This window comes from Mustelus asterias, chromosome 8 (assembly GCF_964213995.1).
Source record: "Mustelus asterias chromosome 8, sMusAst1.hap1.1, whole genome shotgun sequence".
Taxonomy (NCBI): domain Eukaryota; kingdom Metazoa; phylum Chordata; class Chondrichthyes; order Carcharhiniformes; family Triakidae; genus Mustelus; species Mustelus asterias.
The window spans coordinates 81,127,850-81,154,986 of NC_135808.1; the positions used below are offsets into that span (position 1 = coordinate 81,127,850).

Here is a 27,137-nt window from a genome sequence, read left to right on the forward strand (position 1 = left end):
TTAGATCATGCACATCCCCCGCAGTATCATTGGACATTTGGGATTGCAATATTTCACAGGCAATGAGGACAGAACTTCCAGCAAATCCGCTCCCTCAGCCCTGCTCTGAAATATCCATGATGTGGAGATGCCGGCGTTGGACTGGGGTGAACACAGTAAGAAGTCTCACAACACCAGGTTAAAGTCCAACAGGTTTATTTGGTAGCAAAAGCCACGAGCGTTCGGAACAGGCTGTCCCTTTGTCAGGTGGGTGGGAGTTCTGATTACAAAAAAGGCACAAAGACACAAACTCAATTTACATGAATAATGATTGGAATGTGAGCCTTTACAGCTAATCAAGTCTTATAGGTTGACCTGAGTGGGTTGTGATCTGTAGTCCTTTCGGTATCTTGTCTGCTTTCTTGCACCTTTGTAGAAACTTGATGTCTGCGTCGATATGTGCGATCTTCTTGCAGATTCTCTCCACTTGGAGCCGGCAGTTTGCGGTGTCGATGGTAGTCATGATGTGGAGATGCCAGTATTGGACTGGGGTAAACACAGTAAGAAGTCTAACAACACCGGGTTAAAGTCCAACAGGTTTATTTGGTAGCAAAAGCCACGAGCTTTCGGAACAGGCTGTCCCTTCGTCAGGTGGGTGGGCGTTCTGATTACAAACAGGGCACAAAGACACAAACTCAATTTACATGAATAATGATTGGAATGTGAATCTTTACAGCTAATCAAGTCTTATAGGTTGTCCTGAGTGGGTTCATGATCTGTAGTCCTTTCGGTATCTTGTCTTGATTAGCTGTAAAGACTCACATTCCAATCATTATTCATGTAAATTGAATTTGTGTCTTTGTGCCCTGTTTGTGATCAGAACTCCCACCCACCTGATGAAGGGACAGCCTGTTCCGAAAGCTCGTGGCTTTTGCTACCAAATAAACCTGTTGGACTTTAACCTAGTGTTTTTAAGACTTCTTACTGAAATATCCATCACATGATGAGTGCAAGGCCAGAATTGTACATGAACTCAGAACTCGTATCCTAGCAACTAAGTGAAGCTAGCAATTTTGAAAAACATCTAAATTCATACTGTGGCCCAGTTGATAGGACCCTCATGTCTTGGTTAGATGGTATGGATCCTCCCCCAAGTCACAGGATGGAACATGTAAGCTAAGCTGGCAATACAGATAATTGTGAGGAAGTGACAGACTATCAGAAATGTTGATTAATATTAACTCAAAGATCATTCCAGAGCACGAAGGTGTGGGGTTCGGATATTATTTATTCCAATTACAAGTGCAAAGAACTCATGGATTTCTTTGTCACCAAGATTGAGAGTATCTGATTAGCTGCCCCTGCTGCTTCCCCTATTCCCCCAGCCAGACTTCCTCCAAGACTACCCCATCCCTGAACGTGCATCTTTCTCTAGTTTCTTTCTAATCTTTCCTCAGAGCTCATCTTGTCCATTAGACCCACCTCCTGCTTTCCTGACACCATTTTTACTGAGCTGCTGACCACCCAAGTTCCCTTCCTGGCTCCCAGACATTTTGTAAACAGTCTTCCCCTTCTTCTCCTTCAAATCTGCATCATCACTACTCTCCGCAAAAAGCAAACCTTTAACCCCACTGTCCTTGCAAACTGCCGCCCCATTTCTAACCACTTTTTCCTCTCCAAAGTCTCCGATCGTGTGGTTACCTCCCAAATCCATGCCTGTCTTCCCCAAAATTCCATAATTGAAGCCTACCAAGCGGGGTTCCACCCTGGTTACCGTGTCAAAACAGCTCGCTATTAACAAATGACCTCCTGTGCGAATGTGACCAAGATAAAATATCCCTCTTGGTCCTTTGAAAGCTTTGAAACGATCAACCACTGCATCCTCCTCCAATGTATCTACCTTCATCCAGCTGGGTAGGGCTGCTCTTACCGGGGTCTATTCTTACCTTTCTAATCTTAGCTTGGCAACTACCTGTATCACCTACACCACCTCTCTTCCCATTCTCAATAGTTCCCTCTACTGACCCCCTGGCCTTTCATGCCCCATTTCCAGCGAGAATGGAGAATTTAGCGCTCAGCCAAATCTCCAGTCACAGCAGCGGGACAGGAGAGTCCCAGCTGCGGACGAGGTCAGAGAATGCAACCCTCAGAATCTGTTCTTGGGCCCCTCCTATTTCTGATCTAGATGTCACCCCTTAGCGACGTCATCTGAAAACTCAACATCTGTTGCCATATGGATACTGACAAGTAATATTCACACCACACAATTGCCAGGCAATGGCCAACTCCAACAAGAGAGAATCTAACCATCGCTTGATGACCCACATGTGCTCCTGGTAAAACAATGCCTCGGTTTCAAAATTCTCATCTTTATATTCAAACCCTCCATGGTCTCCTCTATCCTTAGCTCTGTAATCTCCTCCAGTCCTACAATCCTCCAAGATATCTGCACTCCTCTAATTCTGGCATCTTGAGCAACCCCTGATTTTATTTGTGCCAACTCTGGTGAGCTTGCCTTCAGCTGCCTAGGCCCCAAGCTCTGGAATTTCCTCCCCAAGCCTCTCCAACTTCACCTTCCTCCTTTAAGGTTATTTGTTGGACTGGAAGAAGGTATAGTGTGGGGTTCCCCAGTGGTCAGTTCTATGAGCTTTGCTTATCTTGATCCACGTTAGTGGGCAAGATTTTGGTCTGCAGGGCACAATTTTAAATTTGCAGATGACACAAAATTTAAAAGCACAATGAACTGTGAAGAGGATAGTGATAACCCTCAAAAGGACATAGGTGCAGTCTATACTATACTGGTGGCACAGTGGTTAGTATTGCTGCCTCACATCGCCAGGGACCCAGGTTCGATCCCAACTTGGGTCACTGTCTGTGCAGAGTTTGCACTTTCTCCCCTTGTCTGTGTGGTTTTCCACCCGGTGCTCCGGTTTCCTCCCACAGTCCGAAAGACGTGCTGGTTAGGTGCATTGGCCATGCTAAATTCTCCCTCAGTGTACCCGAACCGGCGCCCGAGTGTGGCGACTAAGGGATTTTGCAGTAACTTAATTGCAGTGTTAATGTAAGCCTACTTGTGATAATAATAAATAAACTTTAAAAAACTAATAAGGACATTCAGGTTAATGAGAGTTAATGTGTGACAGGGGAAACAGTACCACCCACTCTGATAGAGAGAGTCATGAGAGACTGAGTGTAGAGACAGCCTGAAAGACTAGGCATAAAGATAGGTGTGTTAACAATGTTCAACCACTCTGGACCTCTTAGAGACCCCAAACAACCTTACTGATAATAAGCTAGTGCCCTGGGTGGGCAAGGCAAATGAAATTTTAAAGCAGAATAGTGTGAATGAAATGATACCACTAAGTAGGAAGAATGAGGAGAATAAATAGAAAATAGAGGATAAAATTCTGAAGGGTTGCAGAAGCAGGGAGATCTGGGGAGAATCTGAAAGACGTGATGGTTTGGTGCTAAATTCTCCCTCAAGGTACCGGAGTGTGGCGACTGGGGGATTTTCACAGTAACTTCATTGCAGTGCTAATGTAAGACTACTTGTGACACTAATAAATAAACTTAAACTTAAAACTATATGTGCACAAATCATTTGAAAGTAGCAGTGCGGATTGAGAAAGTAGTTAAAAAGGCTAAGGGGATCCTGGGCTTCATAAACAGACATGAAAAGAGGAAGTTATGATGAAACTTTCTAAAATACTGCTTCAGTCTCAACTGAAGTACTATATCCAATTGTGGGCACCATATTTTAGGAAGGAAATGAAAGCTTTAGAGAGGATGTAGAAAAGATTTCTGAGAATGGTTTTGACACGGTAACCAGGGTGGAACCCCAGGGACGAGGAATTCCAGTTGCACGGATAGATTGGAGAAGTTGGTGCTATTCCTCTTGGTGAAGAAGGGGTTAAGAGGAGATTTGATAGCGGTGTTCAAGATCATTAGTGTCTAGAGAGAATAGATGGAGAGAAACTGTTCCCATTGGTGGAAGGGTCAAGAACCAGAGGACATGATTTACCTAAGTTTTTATTGTTATTCTTGATAAAGTGTGAGCTCCACTGCCATAGGCAGCATTTATCATCCATCCCCAACTCCGCTTGGTGGAGAGCTATTTTCATTAGCATCACTGAATCTCCCACCATCAATATCCTGAGGGCTATTATTTACCAAAATAATTAGTTAGACCAGATACATACATACTGGGGCTACAAAAACAGAATTTATTATGGTGAAGCTGAGAATATTTGGTACTGCACAATTGACAGAATTTTAATGGAGAAAACACATTTTCTGTTAGGTTTTCAAACTAAACAACTTGATTACCACTTTCCAAAAAGCTACCTTAAAAGATGTTTAACTTCTTTTTAATTCATTTGTGGGACATGGGCATCACTGGCTGGCCAGCATTTATTGCCCATCCCTAGTTGCCCGCGGGCAGTTGAGAATCAACCACATTGCTGTGGCTCTGGAGTCACATGTAGGCCAGACCAGGTAAGGAAGGCAGATTTCCTTCCCTAAAGAGCATTAGTGAACCAGATGGGTTTTTCTGACAATCGACAATGGCTTCATGGTCATCAGTAGATTCTTACTTCCAGATTTTTAAAAATTGAATTTGAATTTCATCACCTGCCGTGGCGAGATTCAAACCCGGGTCCCCAGAACATTAACTGAGATTCTGGATTAATAGTCTAGTGATAATACCACTAGGCCATCGCCTCCCCTAAAGGCAATGAAGGGGATGAAGGGGAACTGCAGGAGTGCCTCAGTTAAGGTTTGGCAGATGGACTTATAAACTGATCAAAATGTGACCACGTCAGGAAGTCAGCTCCAACCTGTTGACTTAACTCATGCGCATTAAATTGGGTGCATGCAGCTCCGTAAGGAGAGGCGCAAAGAGGTCAGTCAACAGAGAGCAGATGAAAATTTCAGGAGTTGAGTTTTCAGAACTGGAAGCAATTATACATGGAGTGTGCGTGAGAGCCAGAGTGAGAGAGTTTGTGAGCGAGTCATAACTAGTTGCAACCCACACCAAAAGAGGGCAATATGAAAATCTTGTGTTCGAACCTCAATCTTTTCCTAAGTTATATTTTCCTTTGTCCGGCTTTGTTACAAACTGGCATTCCCTCTGCAGCCTCTTGAATTCTGGGCATTTTGCAACTACTGCTGAATTTTGAACAATACAATTTGCAGAAGGAAAGGGATGGAGCTTTACAGTGTCATATAAAGAATTACAACTATTCTGAGACGCACAGAAACACAATTGGGTGTGGGTATAATCTCCTCGTTATTGTAAATAAGCAGCTCAGTCATCCTGTACCAGAGTAAAACATTGACCACAAAATGAAACTGTAAGAATTGCTTCCTTTGTGCAAACATTTTCAGCACTTGTTTTTAATATTGAAAGCTGGAGCAATATCTGAGTGATCAATATTAGTTCTGGGTCTTTATAAAGGCAGTGTGTGAATTAAAGAAAGCAGTTAGAGGGATAAGCTGGATAGTTCTTTTTATTGGCCGCCACAGACACAATGAACAGAATTTTATCGGTTCCAGGGTAATGGGAACAGAGGTGAGGGGGCTGGGAAAATAGTTAAGAGTTTCATCAGGATGGCTCCCAACACAATCCCACTGCAAGAGAGCTTTCCCAGTGCTGGTCTGAGGGGCCAATCGGTTACCTGATTCCAGGAGGTGGGCAGCCAATCTACATCATTAAAGAATATATTCAGTACTATTTTACAGGGAGACTGGCATTTTGCTGACAGCGGCTCAGCCCCCTGACGTGGAGAGGTCATCAGCTTCACTGAGGCTGCCTCCCTACAGCAGTCCGGGAGGCCTTTGGGGCCTGAAGTTGATGCTCCATCCAGGGGGTCATGGCAAGAAAGTCAGCTCCTCTTAGCAAGTTGTGCCCCGTGATTGGCGGGGCCTTCTCCCCTCACACAATCTGAATTTAAATGTGTTCTTACCTCTATGAGGACACCTCGAGGTCTCCGACCTATCTCAGCAACACTCACTTCTCCACTGATTGGGCAGGCAGCATCAGAGCCTGCCCATCATTCTCAATTGAAAGGCAGATCCCCAGATAACCCCAATTAGGTGGCCAACTGCAGTAAAATCACCAGCTCAGTCACACTGCTGGCAAGTGGAGACTCTGGACCCCATTTTGTCCAATATTGGAGTCTAGAAGTACATGGTAACATTTAGTCCAATGGGCCTATTGTGCCAAAGTCTTCTACACTTCTATGTACCCACACACTCCAACTAATCCTTGGTCTCTGAAGATGCTTTGACAAGCTTGCGTTTCCAGAACAGAATCTGGTAGAGCACAAATTTGAATTTGAAGGCCAGAAACCTTATTTTGGCCAAGTGTATCAATTGTTAACAGACTGATGTGAAACGGGGATCCCAGGCAGCTCTCTCCTGAACAATGTACATGTCAATTTAAAACTCAAAAAGATATGGATAAAGCTATAATGGGAATAAATGAACATTTTAAACCATCAGTCCTCAGGAATGACCTCATATATTGTATTGGAAATTTTGCTGATTCTACGCACATCATTTCCTTTTCGAACTTCACAAGAAATTCACTCCAATTTGGTCAAAAAAAGACTTTTGACACATGCCTAGTCAGCCAAATTTTCCACCTACCATATACGTTGAAGGAGACACTCTGTTTTCTTTTTGAGCACTTCCCATATCTCCACAGCTACCACTTTGTGAGGTAAAGCAGTGGAAGGAAGGAAAGAAAAGGAAGTAACTCCTGCGTTCTGGATCCCATGGGATGCATTGCCCCACCTGCCCAAAGATTTATGGGTCGAGATTCGGCCTGTTCAGTCACATGAAGAGCCTGAGTAGGCAGCATCTCGAAGCAAGGGACAGCCAACATTTAGATGTCGCCAACTGGGGCGATGTCAAAGATTAGAGAAGGTTGGTGCGGGTGATGACCTGCTCAGCACATGTCGGGGTTGAGGAATCTAGATAAGAATGGAATTTATGGATACAGGGAAAAGAATTGGTAGGGCCTGAGAAAACGTTGGGTGATGCTGCTGTGTGGAGCCCGGCTGCACTGTTCATAAAAGAAAGTGCAGGAGAGTTCACTCTCTCTCAGGACCCATCTGCAGCATAATCAACAACAACTTGGATTTATCGAGCGCCTTTGCCAGAATGAAACATTCCAAAATGCTTCACGTGAAATCAAATATGACACCAAGCCACATGGGATCATCTGTGGGTAGATGACCAAAAACATGATCAAGGATGTAGGTTTAAAAATTAGTATGAAGAGTCTGTGAATGGAACGCTTTATACAGAGCAGCTTTTCACCGAATGATTGCTGCCCAATGAAGCATCCATTTGGCAAAAGATTGCCAACCATCCAAAATTGTTCTAGAATCTCCAGGAATTAAAGATTAAACTTTTTGACTCTGCTGGGAATAATCAAAGAGAAGAATCATCTGGCGTTATAAAGAATTGGGTGCTCTTTCCACTTTCTTTAAGCATTTATGTATTAGCTATGCAAATACCGATGATAAGGAAATAGCTTGTTTAGTTTGGCTGGACACACAGTGGTAGGAAGTGATGTGCTACAACCTCCAAGATACTGCAACCAGAGTCAACAGCCCCACTTTGACACAAACTGTAAAACTCACTTATTGGATAAATATTAGACAGATAATGTAAAGCCAGAAGTTAAAGCATTTCTTGCAAGGACTGTAAATGAGAAATATGGCTACAAACCATCAGCAAGACAATATGGCCATTATCTGACTGGTTGCCAATGGTTCCTACGTTACAGAGGAGGGCATTTCTCAACATTATCTGCCTTATACTTAAGAGCAGTTTAGCATTCGAATCATAGGGCACTGATTTAACTTTGGGTGTCACCCTTTTAGGACAGAGATGAGAACTTTTTTTTCCCCTTGGAGAATTGTGTGACTTTGGAACTCTGCCTCAGAAGGCGGTGGAAGCGGGGTCACTGAATATTTTAAAGGTGGACGTAGATAGATTCTTGTTTGGTTTGGGATTCAAAGGTTAGCAAGAGTAGACGGGGATGTGAAATTTGAAACACAAACAGATCAGCCATAATCTTACTGAATGATGGAACAGGCTCAAGTGGCTGTATGGCCTAAGTCTGCTTCTATTTCATATGTTTGTATATTAAATGTAATGCTTCTTTGTTTGAATGTTAAGATGTCTTTGTCGCAAACAACCAGATTGCATTTTTTTTAGGCTTGTCCAAACTGGGTGAAATTCAGATACTTGCCAAATTAATCAATAAGGCCAGGCTAGCTGCCTACTCAATTTGAGCCTTTTACAGTAAATATAAATCTGCATTGAAGTAGATAATGAGGCCGTGTAATGTGCATCACAACCTGCAGATCATTAAAATGCACCAATTGATGCTACGGTCCTAAGAATTGTTGAAATTTTCATAACACAGATTTATTTTTAAGTAAGGCCTTCAAATCCATAAATGGAAGCTTACAAGCTAATAACATCTTGCATTTTATAAACTTCACAACTTGATCTCGAGTGAATGGGCTGAACAGTCTAAGAAGCACAGAAAGTCAGCAAGCAGGTACAGCAAACGCTTAAGAAGGCAAATGACATCAGTTTTTATTATAACTGGGATTGGAATACAAGAATAAAGAAGTCTTGCTACAACTGTATGAGGTTTTGGTGAGGCCACACTAGGGAGGGAGAGGCAGAAGAATGTGGTCCCCTCTGTGGGTATGCAGGCAGGACTATTCCTCGATTTTTGGTCTCAGTAAATTGAAGGATATGGGGAGCAGGTGGGAAAGTGGAACTGACATAGAAGATCAGCCAAATAAACTGTATGGTAAACTCCTACTCCCATTACTTATGCCCTTATCAGTGTCAGCAGTGCATTAGACTATTTTATTCATTTATCACAGAAATTATAGTTTTTGTAATTTCTTACATTTAAACTGCACATTTTATATTAACATCTCAAAGAACACACAGAATTAATTTAACCTACAGTGACTATTATGTCAGTAAATGTGTCAGCCACTCAGCACCAGACACATTTCAGAACAGGGATAAATGCTCAGTTTGTCTGCCTTTTGCAGGTGATTGAGGGAGGAATGTTGGCTGGAATATAAAGGAAACTCCCTAATCTTTATATAGTACCACGAGATCTTTAATATCCACTTGAATCACAAGTTCAGAGGCAGACTTGTCTTCAATGTAATGTATCATTTATTATATGGGTGTGCCAGTCTCTATCAGATACTCACGCCCTGACGTAGGATGCAAACAATCTTTCAAATGACATGTGAAAGAATAAGTTAGCGGAAGGGGATAATGAACAGGAAAACTCCCTAAAATGTACTTACGTAGATCTCCGAAAGTTCCCTTTGTTACCTTTTCAGCTCTGAGGATGGACACAGTTAATCTGTGGGAAACCTGATGTTCAACCTGAAAAAAAAAACAGATTGGAAATCAGGGTTTTAAAGCTGTGAAGAGAGAGCCCCTCTAATCAGGCTACAAGTTTCTCAGCTTGTTTCAAAGTTAAGAAGTATGCTTCATAAATTCGACCCACACGCCAGTCAAAACTCATATGATGCAAGCATTACTAATTATAGTTGAAGGGCTCTTATATTTACTGGTTCTGTTGTTCAGAGCTTGAGTGAGTGACACCATCCCCCAACCGTGTTTCGATAGCTAAAGCAGAATTACTTATCCCGATGGCAGAATCGGAAACCTGCATTTTCTAGGGTCTACTCTTCAGTATATCAATATAAATGCGGGGGTGAGAGGTATCATTCTCCCATGACTGAAATGGTCGAACCATCAAACTTCAGAGGAGCTCCAGGTTAGCAGTTAGTACTTGGCTTCACATTTCTCTGATGCCCACAAGACCAAAGCTGGCTCAGTTGACCACCCTGTGTTAAAGCTGTGAGAACATCTCTCTTAGAATCATAGAATCCTACAGTGTGGAAGGAGGCCATTCGGCCCATCGAGTCTGCACCGACGACAACCCACCCAGGCCCCAACCCCATAATACCATGCATTTACCCTAGCCAGTCCTCCTGATACTAAGAGGCAATTTAGCATGGTCAATCCACCTAACCCGCACATCCTTGGACTGTGGCAGTGAACCAGAGCACCCGGAGGAAACCCACGCAGACACGGGGAGAATGTGCAAACTCCTCACAGACAGTAACCCAAGACTGGAATTGAACCCGGGTCCCTGGAGCTGTGAGGCAGCAGTGCTAACCACTGTGCCACCGTGCCACCCCTAATAATTTACTGGCGAGGACTATGTGTCCGAGTGACAGATTTGAGAACTGGATAATATGTATTTCTCCAACACTGATGGGAGAATTTTTTCTCCACTTTAAAACACATTAGGGATTTTTTCCCAACACACAAGAATTGTTGGGAAGCTTTTCAAAGACACCGAGCTAAAATCACGACAATGGAAAGCAGATTTAATTCCAGACAACTTTTTTGAACAGTTCTCAAGAGAATTCCAAAGCCACATCTCCTTCCTCCAAAACCAGAGTGCAGCTGCCTGACATGCATATCTCATTACACATGAATCACAGTTAGAATGTGTTTCATTGTTCAGCAAGACAACAAGTGCTTCCAATAACAAGCTACAAGCAAGCAAAAAAACATCAAAATGGTGAGGCACACAATTATCAAGTCCTATACTGCCTTAGATACTGTAGTTAATACTTTTGACCTAAATACACAGCACAATAAGTAGCTTTCCACACTCACAGCAGTAATCATTCACTTTGACGTCCTACAACAAGCCATCAAAGACTCGTTAAACTATAGCCCATGTATTTCTCGACAATGTCCAGGAGCACAGTTTCATTTTAAACAGTGTGATCTGCTTGATATTGTATGTCAGTCCTACCCATGGCTGCCATTAAATGAAGATGCTTAACTTATACTACACCTCAAGTATAGAACGATGCAGGTTGTTGAAAATTCTGGATGGACCACAGAATAGCACATGAAATTCGAAAAATGTCCTTGCACAGAAAAGGAAGAAATATCTAATCAAATGTCCCCCAAAGAAATTAGATTCAGAACATTTTAACTGCATAAAGATTGATTTACCGAGAGGGCACTGAAAGCTGTCCAAAAGGCAGAAGAAGAGAATAATGTGAATTCTCACCCTGCATAAAGGTATTGAATGTCTTTTTCTCGCAAGATCCAACGGATAACTAATCAGCATAATGGTTTCAAGTCACCCCTTGACAGTGTTATCGCAACTTCCCTTCTAGTTGGCAATGCCGAGCAGTAATTTGTAGACAAACTCACCACAGGTATTCTGACAGACTTGGTTCAATCTTCTTTCGCAGTTTTAATGGGATAATTGAGGAGGTGGAGTTAACCTAAGGAAGCTCAAACAGATCAAGCAGACAGTGCAAAGAACTTCGCTGTGCCTGAGAAGCTGTAGGTTATTGGGCACAGGGCAAACAAGAATTCATTTGTGCTGCCAAAGTCCAGTTACTAACCGTCGGTTGGGTGCATGATAATTACATGAGGAATAGAAGCAGCAGTGGACCATTCGGTCCCTCGACCCAGCTCCACCAGGCAATAGGCTCATGGCTGCTCTTCTGCCTCAGCTGTTGCTTGCTCTCCATATCTCTTGATTCCCCGAGAGATCAAATATTGATGGCACAGTGGTTAGCACTGCTGCCTCGCAGCGCCAGAAACCCAGGTTCAATTCCGGCTTCGGGTGGAGTTTGCACATTTTCCCCGTGTCTGCTTGATCTGTTTGAGCTTCCTTTGGTCACATTATCAGTAACCCCCACAGCTTGCCTCCTGGACTTGCGGGCTATCCTGTCTGGAGACAATACACATCTCTTTAACCTGTGCTTAATGCTCCCTCCACCCACATTGTCTGTATCTTTAAGATCTGGTTGGCTGTAGGGATTCGCATTCTAATCAGTATTCTGTAACTTGATTTCGTGTCTCGGTGCACTGTTTGAGAGCACATTTCCACTCCATCTGACGAAGGAGCAGGGCTCCGAAAGCTAATGGCATTTGCTACCAAATAAACCTGTTGGACTTTAACCTGGTGTTGTTAAAACTCTTACCTATAAAGGACCAATGTTTCCATTAGCTACTCTCTTCCTTTTTATATACTTAAAGTCTCTTGCAAACCAGTTTTATATTCTGGATTAGTTTATTCTCATCCCGTTCTTTCCCTTTTATCAACTTTTCGGCTGCCTTTTGTTGGTTTCCAAAACTCTCCCAGTCCTCAGAGCTCCTATTATCTTCATGGCATTATAAACCTCTTCTTTTAATCTAATACTATCTTTAACTTTCCTAGTAAGCCATGGATGGATCTTTCTTGCTGAACTTTTGTTCTATTAATGGACCGTATTTTTGTTGATGTAATCCCTTTATGAAAAGGGGAAAAGTGAAAATAAATTGTTCTTTAATCACTCTTCTAAATAGTTTCAGAAAAGTAAAGATGCACGTTATTAGAATTATTAACACTTTAGAGGGTGATGCAGGAAGTTGCACCACCTAACAGATGGATGGTGGTGAACGGATACACCTGATGACTTTGTACAAAAGGAGAGTTAGTTGAAGAAGCATTCTCTCCTCCCTCAGGATGAAAAACTCAGTGCACATTTACACGTTCACCTCAATATTCTCACCACCAGCTTAAATGAGTCAGATACCAGGAGATATTATTAAAGTGGAGAAGATAGTCCAACTAAAAACAGCGAGGCTTTCGGACTAAGGTTGGGATAAGAGGTTAAAACAGCAAGACTTCAACACAGAGGTCCAAATGAAGTGCAGCATGACAGAGTGACAAGCTGGGAGTTTGGTGAGTGAGGAAGTTTGGTAAAAAGGGAAAAGAGGTGCTCCTTTCTTTTTTTACTTTTTCAGCCTCCAGCTTTCTACCTTGGTACAGGCGAAGAAGCTGTTTGGCAAGTGACCGTTAATATCAATTTACAGCAGCATGTGAAGTTAAGGTATGGCAGGGCAGATCAGCTGAGTGGGATGTGCATCCTGTGGCAGGTGGGAAGTAACAGACAGACTACATGTCCTACAAAAATACATCTGCAGGGAGTATCGCTGGCTGCAGTAGCTTGAGCTCCAGGCTTCAGAACTCAAGTGGCAGCTGGAGTATGTGGTGTATTCACGAGGCAGAGAACTAAATAAATAACACGTTTAAGGAGGTGGTCACACTGCAGGTTAGGAGCATGCAGGTAAGCGCAAATGGGTGGCCGCCAGGTAGTCTAAGAGAACCAGACAGTACAGAATCCCAAGTCCATCTTGCTTGCTAACTAGTTTTCCATTTTGGATACTGGTGAGCGCGATCATTCCTTAGAGGAGTAGAGCAAGAACCAAGTCCATAGCACCACAGGTGGCACAAATTCAAAGGAGGGGAGAAAGAGTGGTAGAGCAATGCTGATAGGATATTGATTAGCTCAGGAAACAGACTGGCATTACTTTGGCCATATGTTTGTCTCCACAATGGTACGTTGCCTCTCTGTACCTCAGTCAAGGATGCCACAGACAGGCTGCGGGACCTTCTGCTGGGGGTGGGTGAACAGACAGAGGTTGTGATCCACATTAGTATCAATGAAATAGATAGAAAGAGGGAGGAAATCCAGAAGGCAGATTTCAAGGAGTTAGGAATGAAATGATCAGGACCGCAAAAACAGTAATCTCATGATTGTTTCCTGCACCGTTTGCTAGTTAGCACAGGAATAGGAGGATTCAGCAATTGAACATGTGTTTGTATAATTGATAGAGGAGGAGATAGGACATCAGATTTCTGAGGCACTGAGCCTGGTTCTGGGGGGTAGGTGGGACGTGTACATGATGCGACAGGTTGCATCTTAGCAGCACTGTGACTAACATCCTTGCTGAGACATTTGCTAGTGCAGTTGGGAAGGGTTTAAATTAAATTGACAGGAGGCTGGGAACCGGAGAGGGAACTCAGATTGAAGGGAGGCAAAGCTGATGACAGGAAGTAGAAGAGTAACAAGAAAAAATTAGACAAAATGAAGGCAAGCACCAAATAGAATCAGGATATGGAATAATGTTAAAAAGACAAGGTCAATGACACTCTATCCAAATAAACACGGCATTCACAACAAGGTGGCTGATTTGAAGGCAAAACTAAAGGTAAGTGGGTATGATTTAATTACCATTACAGAGGCATGGTTACAGGGTGTCCAAGATCGAGAACCAAATATTCAAGGCTGTTCGTCATTTATGGAAGATAAGCAAAAAGAAGAAAAGGAGGTGGGATTGCACTGTTAATAAGGCATAAGATCAGTTCATTAGCGAGGCAGGATTGTAGATGGAAGGATTAAAATATATAATCAGTTCGAGTGGAGCTAAAAAACAAAAACAGAAAAGGATAGCAAACATATTGAAACATAAGATTCTTAAGGGGCTTGAAAGGGTAAATGCTGAGAGGATGTTTCCTCTCATGGGAGAGTTTAAGACCAGAGGGCATAGTCTCAGAATAAAGGGTCACCAATTTAAGACTGAGATGAGGAGGAATTTCTTCACTCAAAGGGTTGAGAGTCTTTGGAACTCCTTGCCACAGAAAGCTGTGGGGGCAGACTCCTTGTGTATATTTAAGGCTGAGGTACATAGATTTCTGATCAGTAAGGGAATTAAGGGTTACAGGGAAAGGGCAGAAAAGTGGAAGTGAGGAATGTTGGATAAGTCATGATACTATTGAATGGCGAAGCAGGTTCAAGGGGCCAAACAGCCTATTCCGATTCCTATTTCTTATGGTCTTATGGGAGTCGCTTCTAGGCCCCTAAACTGTAGTGGTAATGTTGAGCAATCAGAATGTCTACTGCAAAAGGATTTTGCAGTTGAAAATTTGGCCCATCACGTCTGCAACCACTCTCTGAAAGAGCATCTTACCTATTCCTGTAACCCCACATATTTGCCGCATTATTCCCCCTAGCCTACACATCTTGCAACACTAAGGGACAATTTAGTATGGCCAATCCACCTAACCTGCACATCTTTGGACTGTGGGAGAAAACTAGAGCACTGAGGAAACCCAAGGGAGAACGTGCAAACTCCACACAGACTGTGACCAGAGGCTGGAATCGAACCCGGGTCCCTGGCGCTGTGAAGCAGCAGTGCTAATCACTGTGCCACCATGCCACCCTGATCAGTTGTGATCTAATAAATGGCAGAACAGACTCGACAGGCTAAATTTTCTACTTGTGTTCTGATGTTCCTAACTAATGCAGGCGAGGCCCATCCAACAATGTTACAGTGAACCTTCTGCAACCAAATGATTTCAAACACTAACCATAATATGGTTAAATGCATGATCTTAATATTATAAAAAAATTAAATCTTCAAATCAACAAAATAAAATCTAATTCAGAAAGAATCAAATAGACATCAAAAGCACGACCTGGGATCAACATCTGTGACTCAATGTTGCATTATGGTTTATGTTAAAGACACACCAGGTATAATTTCTACAAGAAAAAGACACTGACAAGTGATTGCGGTTGGTTGCGTGATATTTTACCTTTATGTGGTGTGTGATAAAAGCAGTGATGTTTTCAGAACATTCACTTCCTTTAATGGTTTCACTTTTTATTAGATTAAATAGACCATACAAAATTACAGCTGTTTTCACATATTACCACAAAAGAAATTCAGTCTAGGAAAGCCACTTGGCCAAGCTTAGCTGGGTCTCTAAACTAGAGATTTCCAATCCTAACCACTATAACATCCAAATGGCTCTTCAGTTACTGGATAGCTTTCACCTCCATTTGAAAGTCGACTAGAAGCGCTGATTACTATTTTGTGATGTGGCGATGCTGGTGTCGGACTGGGGTGAGCACGGCAAGAAGTCTCACAACACCAGGTTAAAGTCCGACAGGTTTATTTGGAATCACGAGCTTTTGGAGTGCTGCTCCTTCATCAGGTGAGTGAGCCACTGACCTAATGAAGAAGCAGCACTCCGAAAGCTCGTGATTCCAAATAAACCTGTTGGACTTTAACCTGGTACGATTTTGTAATAGAATTCTTCCTGACATCATCACTAAATTCTTCTTTTACCAGTTTGAATTTGTCGTCACATCTGACCTTTCATATCTACTAGCATATCATCACTGCGTCACTCAGAACAAGTCTCAGACTTGATAATGACAGGAGACTTACGCCAAGTGATGCTATTAGGCACTCTAATGAATCGTTGGAAAAGTGCCAGGTTTGGGCGGGGGGGGGAGGCACTTCTATTTTGATATTTTAAAAACCCAAGTTGCTGGCAGGGCTCTAATAGTGTTATGTCACTGGACCCACCCCTTAACTTTTTTTGCATGCACGGAGTGGCTAAAAATACCGTGCAGGAAACCATCCTTGAAATTGGCAGCTTCTCTACGTCCACTCTCCCAATTTTTCCAACCCGTGGTGCCACAAAAAATATTTTTCACTCTTGGAATCAAACAGGGTCAGGTCCCCATATTCACCCAGCAATGATTATCCCAAAATTGGCCAATTATTCCAAAATTGGCCAATTATTGGCCAAAGGGCAGGCTTGCACTTCAGTTAAGGATGAGGGGAGAGCTCTTGAAGCTCTCCTATCACTGCAAAGAAACCTCAGAAGTAGTCAAGGTGGTGTGAGACAGAAGCTTTCCCTTTGAAATTCACGCTGTTTTTATTAAAATCCAATAGTTGCTATGCAAATACTCCTGCACCCTAACCCATGGCGAATTCCCACCATGTATTTCTTTTGATTTTGTGCTATGCTTGATTTGTTACCCTTTTAAAATGTTTGCCTACTCTCCATGCTGAGGAATCCCACCTTTGATTGCTTCATGACAAGTTTAAGCAGGGTCAGCTGTGACCTCACCATTGGTGAGGGCTGAGCTACGCCAATTCAGGTGCAAAAAGGCATACTTTTACAGCCAAAACGCTGCAATTCCTTTCCCCGTCTTACCCTTTCTGCAATTCCCTACCCCAACCTCTGCCTGCCACCCAACGACCCCATCTCTGCAAAAACTTGTATAGTTTGTTAGGATCATAGAATCCTTACAGTGCTGAAAGATGCCATTCGGCCCATCAAGCCTGCGCTGGCAACAATCCCATCCAGCCTCCTTATATGCAAAGATATATATATAAATAGGTATGTTGGTTGCTCAACATTTCAATTCTTGAAATACTGGATATATTTGTTCCAGCTCTTATCAGTGGCAACCATCAGATAATCATAAATTTCATCATACTGGAGCCAGAATTAGAGCAATTGGAATAGGCAGGTTGTGTGGGAGAACTGGCAAGTTAGTGAAATTAGCAGATTGAACAATAATATGAGTGATTGCTTTCAGACAGATCTATTGATAAGTGCATCATTTAATTAGTTAAAGGAAATCTCTAAATTATGTAGAAAATACTTCTGAACTCTAAACTCGACTTTAAGTTACACAGTAATAATTTATCAAAACCGTTGGCAGCTAAGGCGATTCAGGTAAATGGAGCAGAGATACAAAGCAATGACGATCGAATAGTGAACAGGTTTGAGGGTTTAATGATGTCATCTTGTTCCTATAGTCCCAAAAGCAAGGTGGGAAAGGACGTTAATAACGACAAACAGAAAATGTCAGGAATGCTCAAGCAGGTCAGGTGGCACCTGTGAAGAACGAAAAAGAGTAAATGTTTCAGCTCAATGACCTTTCATCAGAACTGCCTACTTTAAGTTTAAAATACATAATAATGGTCCCAGTTACATTTGATGAATGATGTGTGTGCTGTTAATATCTTTGCAGTGGTATGGCATGACAAGTTTAAACAGGGTCACCTGTGACTCACCATTGGTGAGATCTGAGCTACGCCAATTCAGGTACAAAGATCCTGCTTGGGCCCCTTTGGAATGGATGTATCGGGATTTTTAGGCCATTAACTGTTTCTTAACTGTCGGATTAAGTATATTTGTCAACATTTATCTGTTCTTGGTCTTCCTCCATTTTTTGACAAGTGGTTTATTACCAACACTGTCAAAGAATTTAAACTCAAACGTTCAACCTCTCTTTTCTGTTTTCAGACATTGCATAATTCCAGAACACTTTTGCTTTCTCTAAAAAAAAATCAGATTTTCTACATTTGTCCATGTTTTCTTTTTACCCAATCCTGTCAAAATTTAATGATTTATCGTTGTATCAACTCTATAGTGTGGTGTGACACCTGAAAGCAATTGACTGCTGTTTCTGAAAAACAGGTAAGAGACAAGATCCACTGACCCTGATAAAGCCAAGGCTTAACAAGCTTACATGACAGGGCTTTATTTCAATAAATAAATCTGCTTCATAACTAGAGAGGAAATATCCTCCTTAAAGCTTCTGTGGTTCATGAGGCCAGACCTCCACACAGTGGAGATGCTAACCAAGGCATCTGGACAAGGTAGCGGCTGGAAATATACAGGGAAAGAAAGTTATTTGGTCGTATCACAAAACCATTAAATCACACCAAATATTTCCTATTTGGAACGACACTGATACGAAATATACTAATACAAATCCCTGGCTCGTAAATTGGTAACTTGGTTTTTATTAATGGGATGGTGATTGTGGTGAACCATAGATGGTTAGCACTATGGGTACTTGTACATATGTTACTGTTGTCACTGTTGGGGTTAGGGTTGGGGTGTTCTACCTGTTGGTATTGTTCTGTGGTACACTCCGGTTGGCTCCGCCTACCTGTAGGAGTATAAAGTTCACTGCACTGCCTGGTGAACCTTTAGTCTGGGATTGTATTGTTATGCAGTATGCTCCATTCTTGTTACTAATAAAAGCCTTTATTTCCCGGGTACGATCCAGCCTCCCGAGTGATTTAATCGCGCATCAATTTTATTAGTAACAATTTTTGGTTGAAAAAAAAAACCATGGAGCAAATGTTAAAACCTGATCGGCTTACCTTAGATCCGCGTGCAGCTGGAGCGTCAAACACTTTCGACCATTGGTTGAAGTGTTTCCAGGATTATGTCGACGCTTCAACAGCCATTCAAAACGACGCCGATAGACTGCAGGTCCTCCACGCAAGGGTAAGTGACACTGTGTATGCAACAATCCGCGATGCCCAAGACTACAAAGGGGCCATCGAACTACTTAAGAAACTGTACAACAAACCGCCAAACGAGATTCATGCTCGGCACCTACTATCCACTCGACGGCGGCAGCCCGGCGAAACGACGGCAGAGTACCTGCGCGAACTTCAGCAGCTAGCCAGAGCCTGCAATTGCAAGCCAGTGTCGGCGACCCAGTATACTACCGATTTGATCCGAGATACGTTCGTGGCAGGAATCGGCTCATCCTATATTCGCCTGCGGCTGCTAGAGCAAGCTAACTTAGACCTAGCTAAGACGGTGGAATTGGCTGATGCGATGGAAACGGTCTCCAGAAGTCTTGAAACTTACCCCACTGACCACGTGGGAACAGCATGGCACGTACAGCCACCGACTCAACTCTACCCAGCGGCTCCTAGGAACTGCGCGATCGTGCTTTCAACCTCGGACCTGACGGCGGCGGCGGCTCCGGGAGGCCCACGGTGCTATTTCTGTGGATTGGCAAAACACCCTCGCCAGCGATGTCCGGCCAGAACGGTATTTTGCTCCGCGTGTGGGAAGAAAGGGCACTATGCTAAAGTGTGCCGAGCTAAACCACCTTCGAAGCCCAGCAGTGTGGCGTGTGACTCTCCAGGATCTGTCTCCTCGTCTCCGTCGAGGTCTTCCACCACGTGCAATTCATGAGCGCCGCCATTCCAGAGGACGACGATGCAAGACACGTGTGACGTGCGAGTGCCGCCACTTTCAACGCCATCGACCACGTGCGATCCATGGGCGTAGCCATTTTGGTCGACATCGACCGCAGACGACCAGCAGGGGTCATCATTATCAACCATCTCAGCTGCCTGCAGTTGCACTCAAGACTCAACGGTGGCGTCAATCATCCTGGACCAGGCCAAGCCTCACAGACTCGACAAGTCCATGATGGGCATAGAGGTAAATGGACGCCTGATACATTGTCTGTTTGACAGCGGGAGCACGGAGAGTTTCATTCATCCTGACACCGTGAAACAGTGCGGTCTCCGAGTACAGACTGTCAGACAGACAATTTCTATGGCGTCGAGGTCCCGATCTGTTACCGTTCTTGGGAGCTGCGTGGTAAACCTAACGGTGCGGGGCACAGTTTATGAGAACTTCAGGCTCCTCGTGTTACCGCACCTTTGCGTTCCGATACTCCTGGGACTAGACTTTATGGTCCACCTGAGGAGTATGACCCTGCAGTACGATGGGCCACTCCCTCCGCTTTCAGGGGAGAACAGCAGCCTCCAAATTGCCCAGCGCGCTCCACGTGCAGTCTCTCGACACTCAGAATCACCCCGCCATCTTTATTTGAGAATCTCGTGCCAGGCTGCAAGCCCATCGCAACGAAGAGCAGGCGTTACAGCGCTGAGGATCGAATCTTTATTCGATCTGAGGTTCATCGGCTCCTCAGGGAAGGGATCATTCAACCTAGCACTAGCCCATGGAGAGCACAAGTCGTGGTGGTTAAAACTGGAGACAAGCCCCGGATGGTCATAGACTATAGTCAGACCATTAATAGGTACACGCAGCTGGACGCGTACCCTCTCCCGCGCATATCTGACATGGTCAACCAGATTACGCAGTACCGGGTGTTCTCCACCATCGACTTGAAGTCAGCCTATCACCAGCTCCCCATTCGCCCAGAGGACCGAAAATATACGGCCTTTGAGGCGGATGGTCGTCTCTACCACTTCTTAAGGGTCCCCTTTGGCGTCATGAATGGGGTCTCGGTCTTCCAGCGTGCAATGGACTGAATGGTGGACCAAAACGGGCTACGGGCTACCTTCCCGTACCTGGACAACGTCACAATCTGCACCCATGACCAGCAGGACCACGATGCCAACCTCCTAAAGTTTTTACGCACTGCGTCTCGCCTGAATCTGACCTGAAACAGGGAGAAGTGTATATTCAGCAAGCGCGCCCTAGCAATTCTCGGATACGTGGTGGAAAACGGGGTCGTTGGCCCTGTACCAGACCGTATGTGTCCCCTCCTTGAACTTCCCCTACCCACTAGCATCAAAGCACTGAGAAGATGCTTAGGCTTATTTTCGTATTACGCACAGTGGGTTCCCAATTATGCGGACAAAGCCCGTCCACTCAAAGTCTACCTCTTTTCCCCTGGCAGCAGAGGCTCGCTTAGCCTTTGAAGGTATAAAAGCTGACATCGCAAAAGCCACGATGCACGCTGTTGATGAGTCCATCCCCTTCCAGGTGGAGAGTGATGCATCTGATTTCGCCCTGGCCGCCACACTTAACCAGGCGGGCAGGCCCGTCGCCTTTTTCTCTCGCACCCTCCAAGGCCCTGAAATTCGGCACTCCGCTGTGGAAAAAGAGGCTCAGGCCATTGTGGAGGCCGTCCGGCATTGGCGCCATTTCTTGGCTGGAAAACGATTCACCCTGCTCACGGACCAGCGGTCCGTGGCGTTCATGTTCAACAACACATTAAGGGGCAAGATCAAAAATGATAAAATCTTGAGGTGGAGAATCAAACTCTCCACCTACAACTATGATATCATGTACCGTCCGGGAAAGCTCAATGAGCCCTCAGATGCCCTGTCGCGTGGAACATGTGCCAGTGTGCAGGAGGACCGGCTACAGGCCCTCCACAATGATCTCTGCCATCCGGGGATCACTCGGCTCTTCCATTTTGTAAAGGCCCGGAATCTACCCTACTCCGTAGAGGATGTCAGGTCGATAACTCAAAGCTGCCAGGTATGTGCTGAATGCAAACCGCACTTCTACCGACCTGACAGGGCACACCTCATTAAAGCCACTCGCCCTTTTGAAAGACTGAGTGTTGATTTCAAGGGCCCCCTTCCTTCGACAGATCGGAATGTGTACTTCCTCAACGTGGTTGACGAGTACTCACGATTCCCTTTTGCCATTCCCTGTTCAGACATGACCGCTGCCACGGTTATCAAAGCATTGCGGGATCTTTTCACCCTGCTTGGTTACCCCAGTTATATCCACAGTGATAGGGGTTCATCATTTATGAGTGACGACTTGAGGCAATACCTGCTCTCAAAAGGGATTGCCTCAAGTAGGACTACGAGTTACAACCCCAGGGGTAACGGGCAGGTCGAAAGAGAAAACGCTACAGTCTGGAAGGCTGTCTTACTGGCGTTGAGGTCTAAGGGTCTTCCAGTCTCCCGTTGGCAAGAGGTACTTTCTGATGCGCTCCATTCAATCCGGTCCCTCCTGTGTACGGCAACCAACGCTACCCCACATGAGCGGATGTTTATCTTCCCTAGGAAGTCTTCCTCTGGGACCTCACTGCCGTCTTGGTTGACGTACTCAGGACCTGTCCTCCTGCGGCGGCATGTTAGGACCCGCAAGTCCGACCCTTTGGTTGAACAGGTCCATCTCCTCCACGCCAACCCTCAGTATGCCTATGTTGCATACCCTGACGGGCGAGAGGACACGGTCTCTATCCGAGATCTGGTGCCTGCAGGGGACCTGGAAACCCCCGTCGCTCCCGCACCCCTGGTTAGGGACCCCTTGCCCTTTATCTCCCCTCCTGACACGGCGTGGGCAGTATCGGGACCACCACTTAATCCTCTTACTCCCGTGTACAGCTTGCCTGAGTCCAGGAGATTGTCGCCACCTCGGGGCGTTCCTGAGTCCAGGAAATTGTCGCCACCGCGTGGTCCACCCGTCCGTGAGGAACTGGAGGAGTCACTGGACACCGCCTTGGAGAGAGGGTCATCACGGTCACCAGAACCGGCGCTACCGCCAGTGTTGAGGAGGTCGCAGAGACGGTGCGGCCCTCCGATATGACTGAACTTGTGAATATATGGACAGTTCATACTGTTTTTTTTTGCCCCACCGGCCTTTGTTTTAAAGGAGGGGTGAATGTGGTGAACCATAGATGGTTACCACTATGGGTACTGAACCATAGATGGTTAGCACTATGGGTACTTGTACATATGTTACTGTTGTCACTGTTGGGGTTAGGGTTGGGGTGTTCTACCTGTTGGTATTGTTCTGTGGTACACTCCGGTTGGCTCCGCCTACCTGTAGGAGTATAAAGGTCACTGCACTGTCTGGTGACCCTTTAGTCTGGGATTGCATTGTTATGCAGTATGCTCCATTCTTGTTACTAATAAAAGCCTTTATTTCCCGGGTACGATCCAGCCTCCCGAGTGATTTAATCGCGCATCAGTGATGACACATAATATTCAGAAATGATCTTCCCCCAAAGTTACTAACAGCTTGGATTTGTTTTTAAACAGTAAATTTGAGGGACTTAATCAAATACTGAAATTATTTCAAAACCAGGGGAATTAAAGCTAGTTTTTCACTTTGCCAGTCAGACTCTGCAGGCTTCCTATTCCATAGCTCAAAGTGGCAATCTTTAATTATTCAGGGTAATAGTTGAGGCAACAGTGGGGTGGCAGAGTGGTTAGCACTGCTGCCTTACAGTGGCCTCAGGTCACTGTGTGCGTGGAGTTTGTACGTTCTCCCTGTGTCTGCGTGGGTTTCCTCTGGGTGCTCTGGTTTCCTCCCACAGTTCAAATGATATGCTGGTTAGGTGGATTAGCCATAGTAAATGTGTGGGGTCACAGTAATAGGACGGAGGTGTGGGCCTGGGAGGGATGCTCTTTCGGAAAATCTGTGCAGATTCAATGGGCCAAATAGCATCCTTCTGCACTGTACGGATTCTATGATAAAACATACTGGGCTGTAACATCCTTGGATTGGCAATCCACGTCAGGACCTGCCACAACATCGCCCCCTTCTCCCCGCCCCCCCCGCCACAGCGTCACCCCTCACTAACCATACCACAAATAAGATTAAATATATTCAATATACACCAAATATTTCATAACCAGTTATAGAAAATGCTTAATTATTTATATATTAATAGAATTATCAACAAATAGTAAAAACAGAAGAAAGATTTACAATTTGGATGCAGAGGGAGTGCATGACTGTCGGTGCTGTGTGCAGTCAGCATGCACCTCACTTCTCTTGCCCTTGCTTTACGTGCGTATCACTTCAGTCATACTGGTGGGGAAAAAAACTACGCAGACGGAAATCAGTGGAGTGTGGGCAACGATGAATAAAGTATCTTATTGGCCGCACTCAGAACCCAGGTGGGCTGCATGTGGCTCTGGGCCACAGGTTGCCCACCATTGGCATATATGTTGAAGAGAGTCGGTGCGAGGCCTGGTCCTCGTGAGAGCCCCTTGCTGTTTATACATGGGCAGCTGATTTGATCTCCAAAATGCACACGGAGCTGTTCGACACCGATCATGGGGTTGATTAACTGTGGGGTTTACAGCTAGCAGATGATTTTGGAGAGTTTCAGCTGCATGTCTCACTGTCACAGGCTCAAGATAAGTCTACAAATGCAAGTCTTTTTGGAAAACAGTTTCAATATGTGAAGTCAGTGTCAAGACCGCCTCAGAGCAATTACACACTGTGCAAAAACCTGCCTGTTAGGGGGGGTATTTTAATACTTCCAGGGTGTCACTCAGTTTAACTAACAAGACAATGGCCACTATCAGCCCAAGATATTATTAGACCCAGCAAGCAGGTTGCACACACAGACATGCTGATGCAACTGTGCGGATTCAAGGCAGTGCAATACCAGGGTTCGAGCCTGCAGAAGGACATGTCCTGGGGTGGTGGTGCAATCGTAGAGAAGAACCCAGGACAGGAACAGCCTACTCCTCCCAGCCTGCCTCTCTGAAAATAATTTCAATCTTATCTTTCCAAGGCCTCTTCCGCTTCATCACCAGTAAAACTGGTGTGTGGCTGCGCTGCCACAGTCGGAACTGTTTGTGTCTTAAAATAGCAATCAGGGAAGTGAACATTACAGGACCTGCATAATTTCCCGATTGCTATTCAGACTTCCCATTTGTGAACACGTGGGTCGATCTACACAAAAAAAAAGATGCATTTTGCAGGAGTATATAACGTTAACTTGCACATTAACCCTATGTTTAGCAGCAGATAACAACTAATGACCTTGGTTGTGAAACAAATACGTTGTTTTATTTCAAGTTTTGTTACGTGGCAGGATAACTAAAGTAGATCCAATGGTAACTTTCAAAAGGGAGCTGGATGTAAAATTGAAATGGAGAAATGTGCGAGGCTATTGGGGGGAAAAGGCTAGCACAGACACGATGAGCTGAATAGCCTCTATCTCTTCTGTAGGCGTCTCCGATTCCACAGAAAGTATAGCTGCCATCAGCAGGTAGCAAGAGAAAAACCACAATATTTGCTCTTCTAATCAGCTAATCATCTTGAGCGTATTGCTGGAAAGTCCATATCGGTGGAAATGAGATGAGAACAGTTTCAGGCTTGGCTGATGTTCACTTCATGGTGAAGTAGCCTGATGACACTAGTTACTTGCCTGCATACTGAAATAATGTCTACCAAAAGAACACTTGAAGGAAGGTTTTTTTAATATATATATATTCATTTGTGGGACATGGGTGTCGCTGGATGGCTAGCATTTATTGCCCATCCCTAGTTGCCCTTGAAATTGAGTGGCTTGCTAGGCCACTTCTGGAGGCAGTTGAGAGTCAACCACATTGCTGTGGCACTGGAGTCACATGTAGGCCAAACCAGGTAAGGACAGCAGATTTCCTTCCCTAAAGGACATGAGTGAACCAGATGGGTTTTTCTAACAATCGACAATGATTTCAGGGTCATCAGTAGAATCTAAATTCCAGATATTTTTATTGAATTCAAATTCCACCATAGTGGGACTCGAACCTGGGAACCTAGAACATTAGCCGAGTGTCTGGATTAATAGTTTAGCGATGATACCACTAGACCATCGCCTCCCCAACTACTTCTTTAAATCTATCATTGCTTTAACGTGAATTGCAGGATCCATTTATGCCATTCCAAATTACACCAGTATAAGTGAAGTTTGTCTAATAGTTCTCAAACTTTCCCAGTTGTAATCATGTGGCTCAGTCACTGTGAAGAAAGAAATATATTTCACAGAGGCACCAAAAGTTACACTGCACATGAATCCTATATTTAGCAGCAATGGTTGGTGGACATTAAAAAAACCACTGTTCTTGGTTGACGGGAAGTGGTTATTTCAGTTCAAATTTTGTTCTCGAATTGACAAAAAAGGGTGTGAAAACAGTTCAACTATCTATTAACAGATCATTTTAATCACCTCTGGAACTTGGATCTAAATTCAACAAAGATGGATGGATTGGAGAGTCTCCCTTCTCTGTGCACGCAGGGGCCTGATCTGCAATAGTCGAGTTCTAGTCAACACAAACTCACAGAACAACCACAAAAAGGAGAAAATGTTGGAAGCATACAGTAATTCCACCAGCAAGTGGGAACTACTGATATTAAAAAAGGTTCAATTGATACACGTTCTATATTCAAAATGTTAACGTCTCCGTATGTAGATGGATCTGCACTGTATTTGCAGCATGTTGCATGCAAATTCTTTGCTGTTTTCCTTTCATTTCAGTCTTTGCTTCTCAACTAGTGGAAACTATCAGCTGACTGATCAGATGTTGGAATTAAGTGCACAGAATCCACCCCTCCCTCCCTCCCCCACCCCCCTTCAAACCAGCTAGCAGCTCTTACAGATAGTTCAGCCACTCAAATGGGCAAATTAAGGGACAACTGCAGCAACAACAGGACAAAGAGTAACCGAACAGAAAATTTATCTGTATTATCTCTATTGCATTTTTGTAGTAAATTATTTATGTCACAAATAAATAGTAAAAACAACCCAAAACAATTTTGAATTTAGGAGGCCAAACCAGAAGACGAACAGAAGAGAGTTTAGGAAGGTAGCCAGAGGTGCAAAGAGAATTAACAGGGAAAGGAAGAGAGTACCGACTGTAGGGTTGGGCTGGGCAGGAGATGACGACAATTTGGTAAACTAGAATTGAAAATACTGACATTGTGAGCAGGGATAAAGGGCTGAAGAAGGTTGTGGAGCTGGGAGAAAGGGTGGCACAGTGGTTAGCACTGCTGCCCCATAGTGCCAGGAACCCAGGTTCGATTCCCGGCTTGGGTCACTGACTCTGCGGGGTCTGCACGCTCTCCCCGTGTCTGCGTGGGTTTCCTCGGGATGCTCCGCTTT

The 27,137-nt window shown here is 44.4% G+C and overlaps 1 protein-coding gene across 2 annotated transcripts in view; it reads right to left on the reverse strand.

The window, feature by feature from the left end:
- LOC144497299 (cytosolic phospholipase A2-like) overlaps positions 1 to 27,137 on the reverse strand; it is a 153,810-nt gene that overhangs the window by 99,305 nt on the left and 27,368 nt on the right. For both annotated transcript variants that reach the window (XM_078218340.1, XM_078218341.1), the window contains exon 3: positions 9,339 to 9,420. In XM_078218340.1, the coding sequence (XP_078074466.1) occupies positions 9,339 to 9,420 (82 nt within the window). The remainder of the gene's footprint in view (positions 1 to 9,338; positions 9,421 to 27,137) is intronic.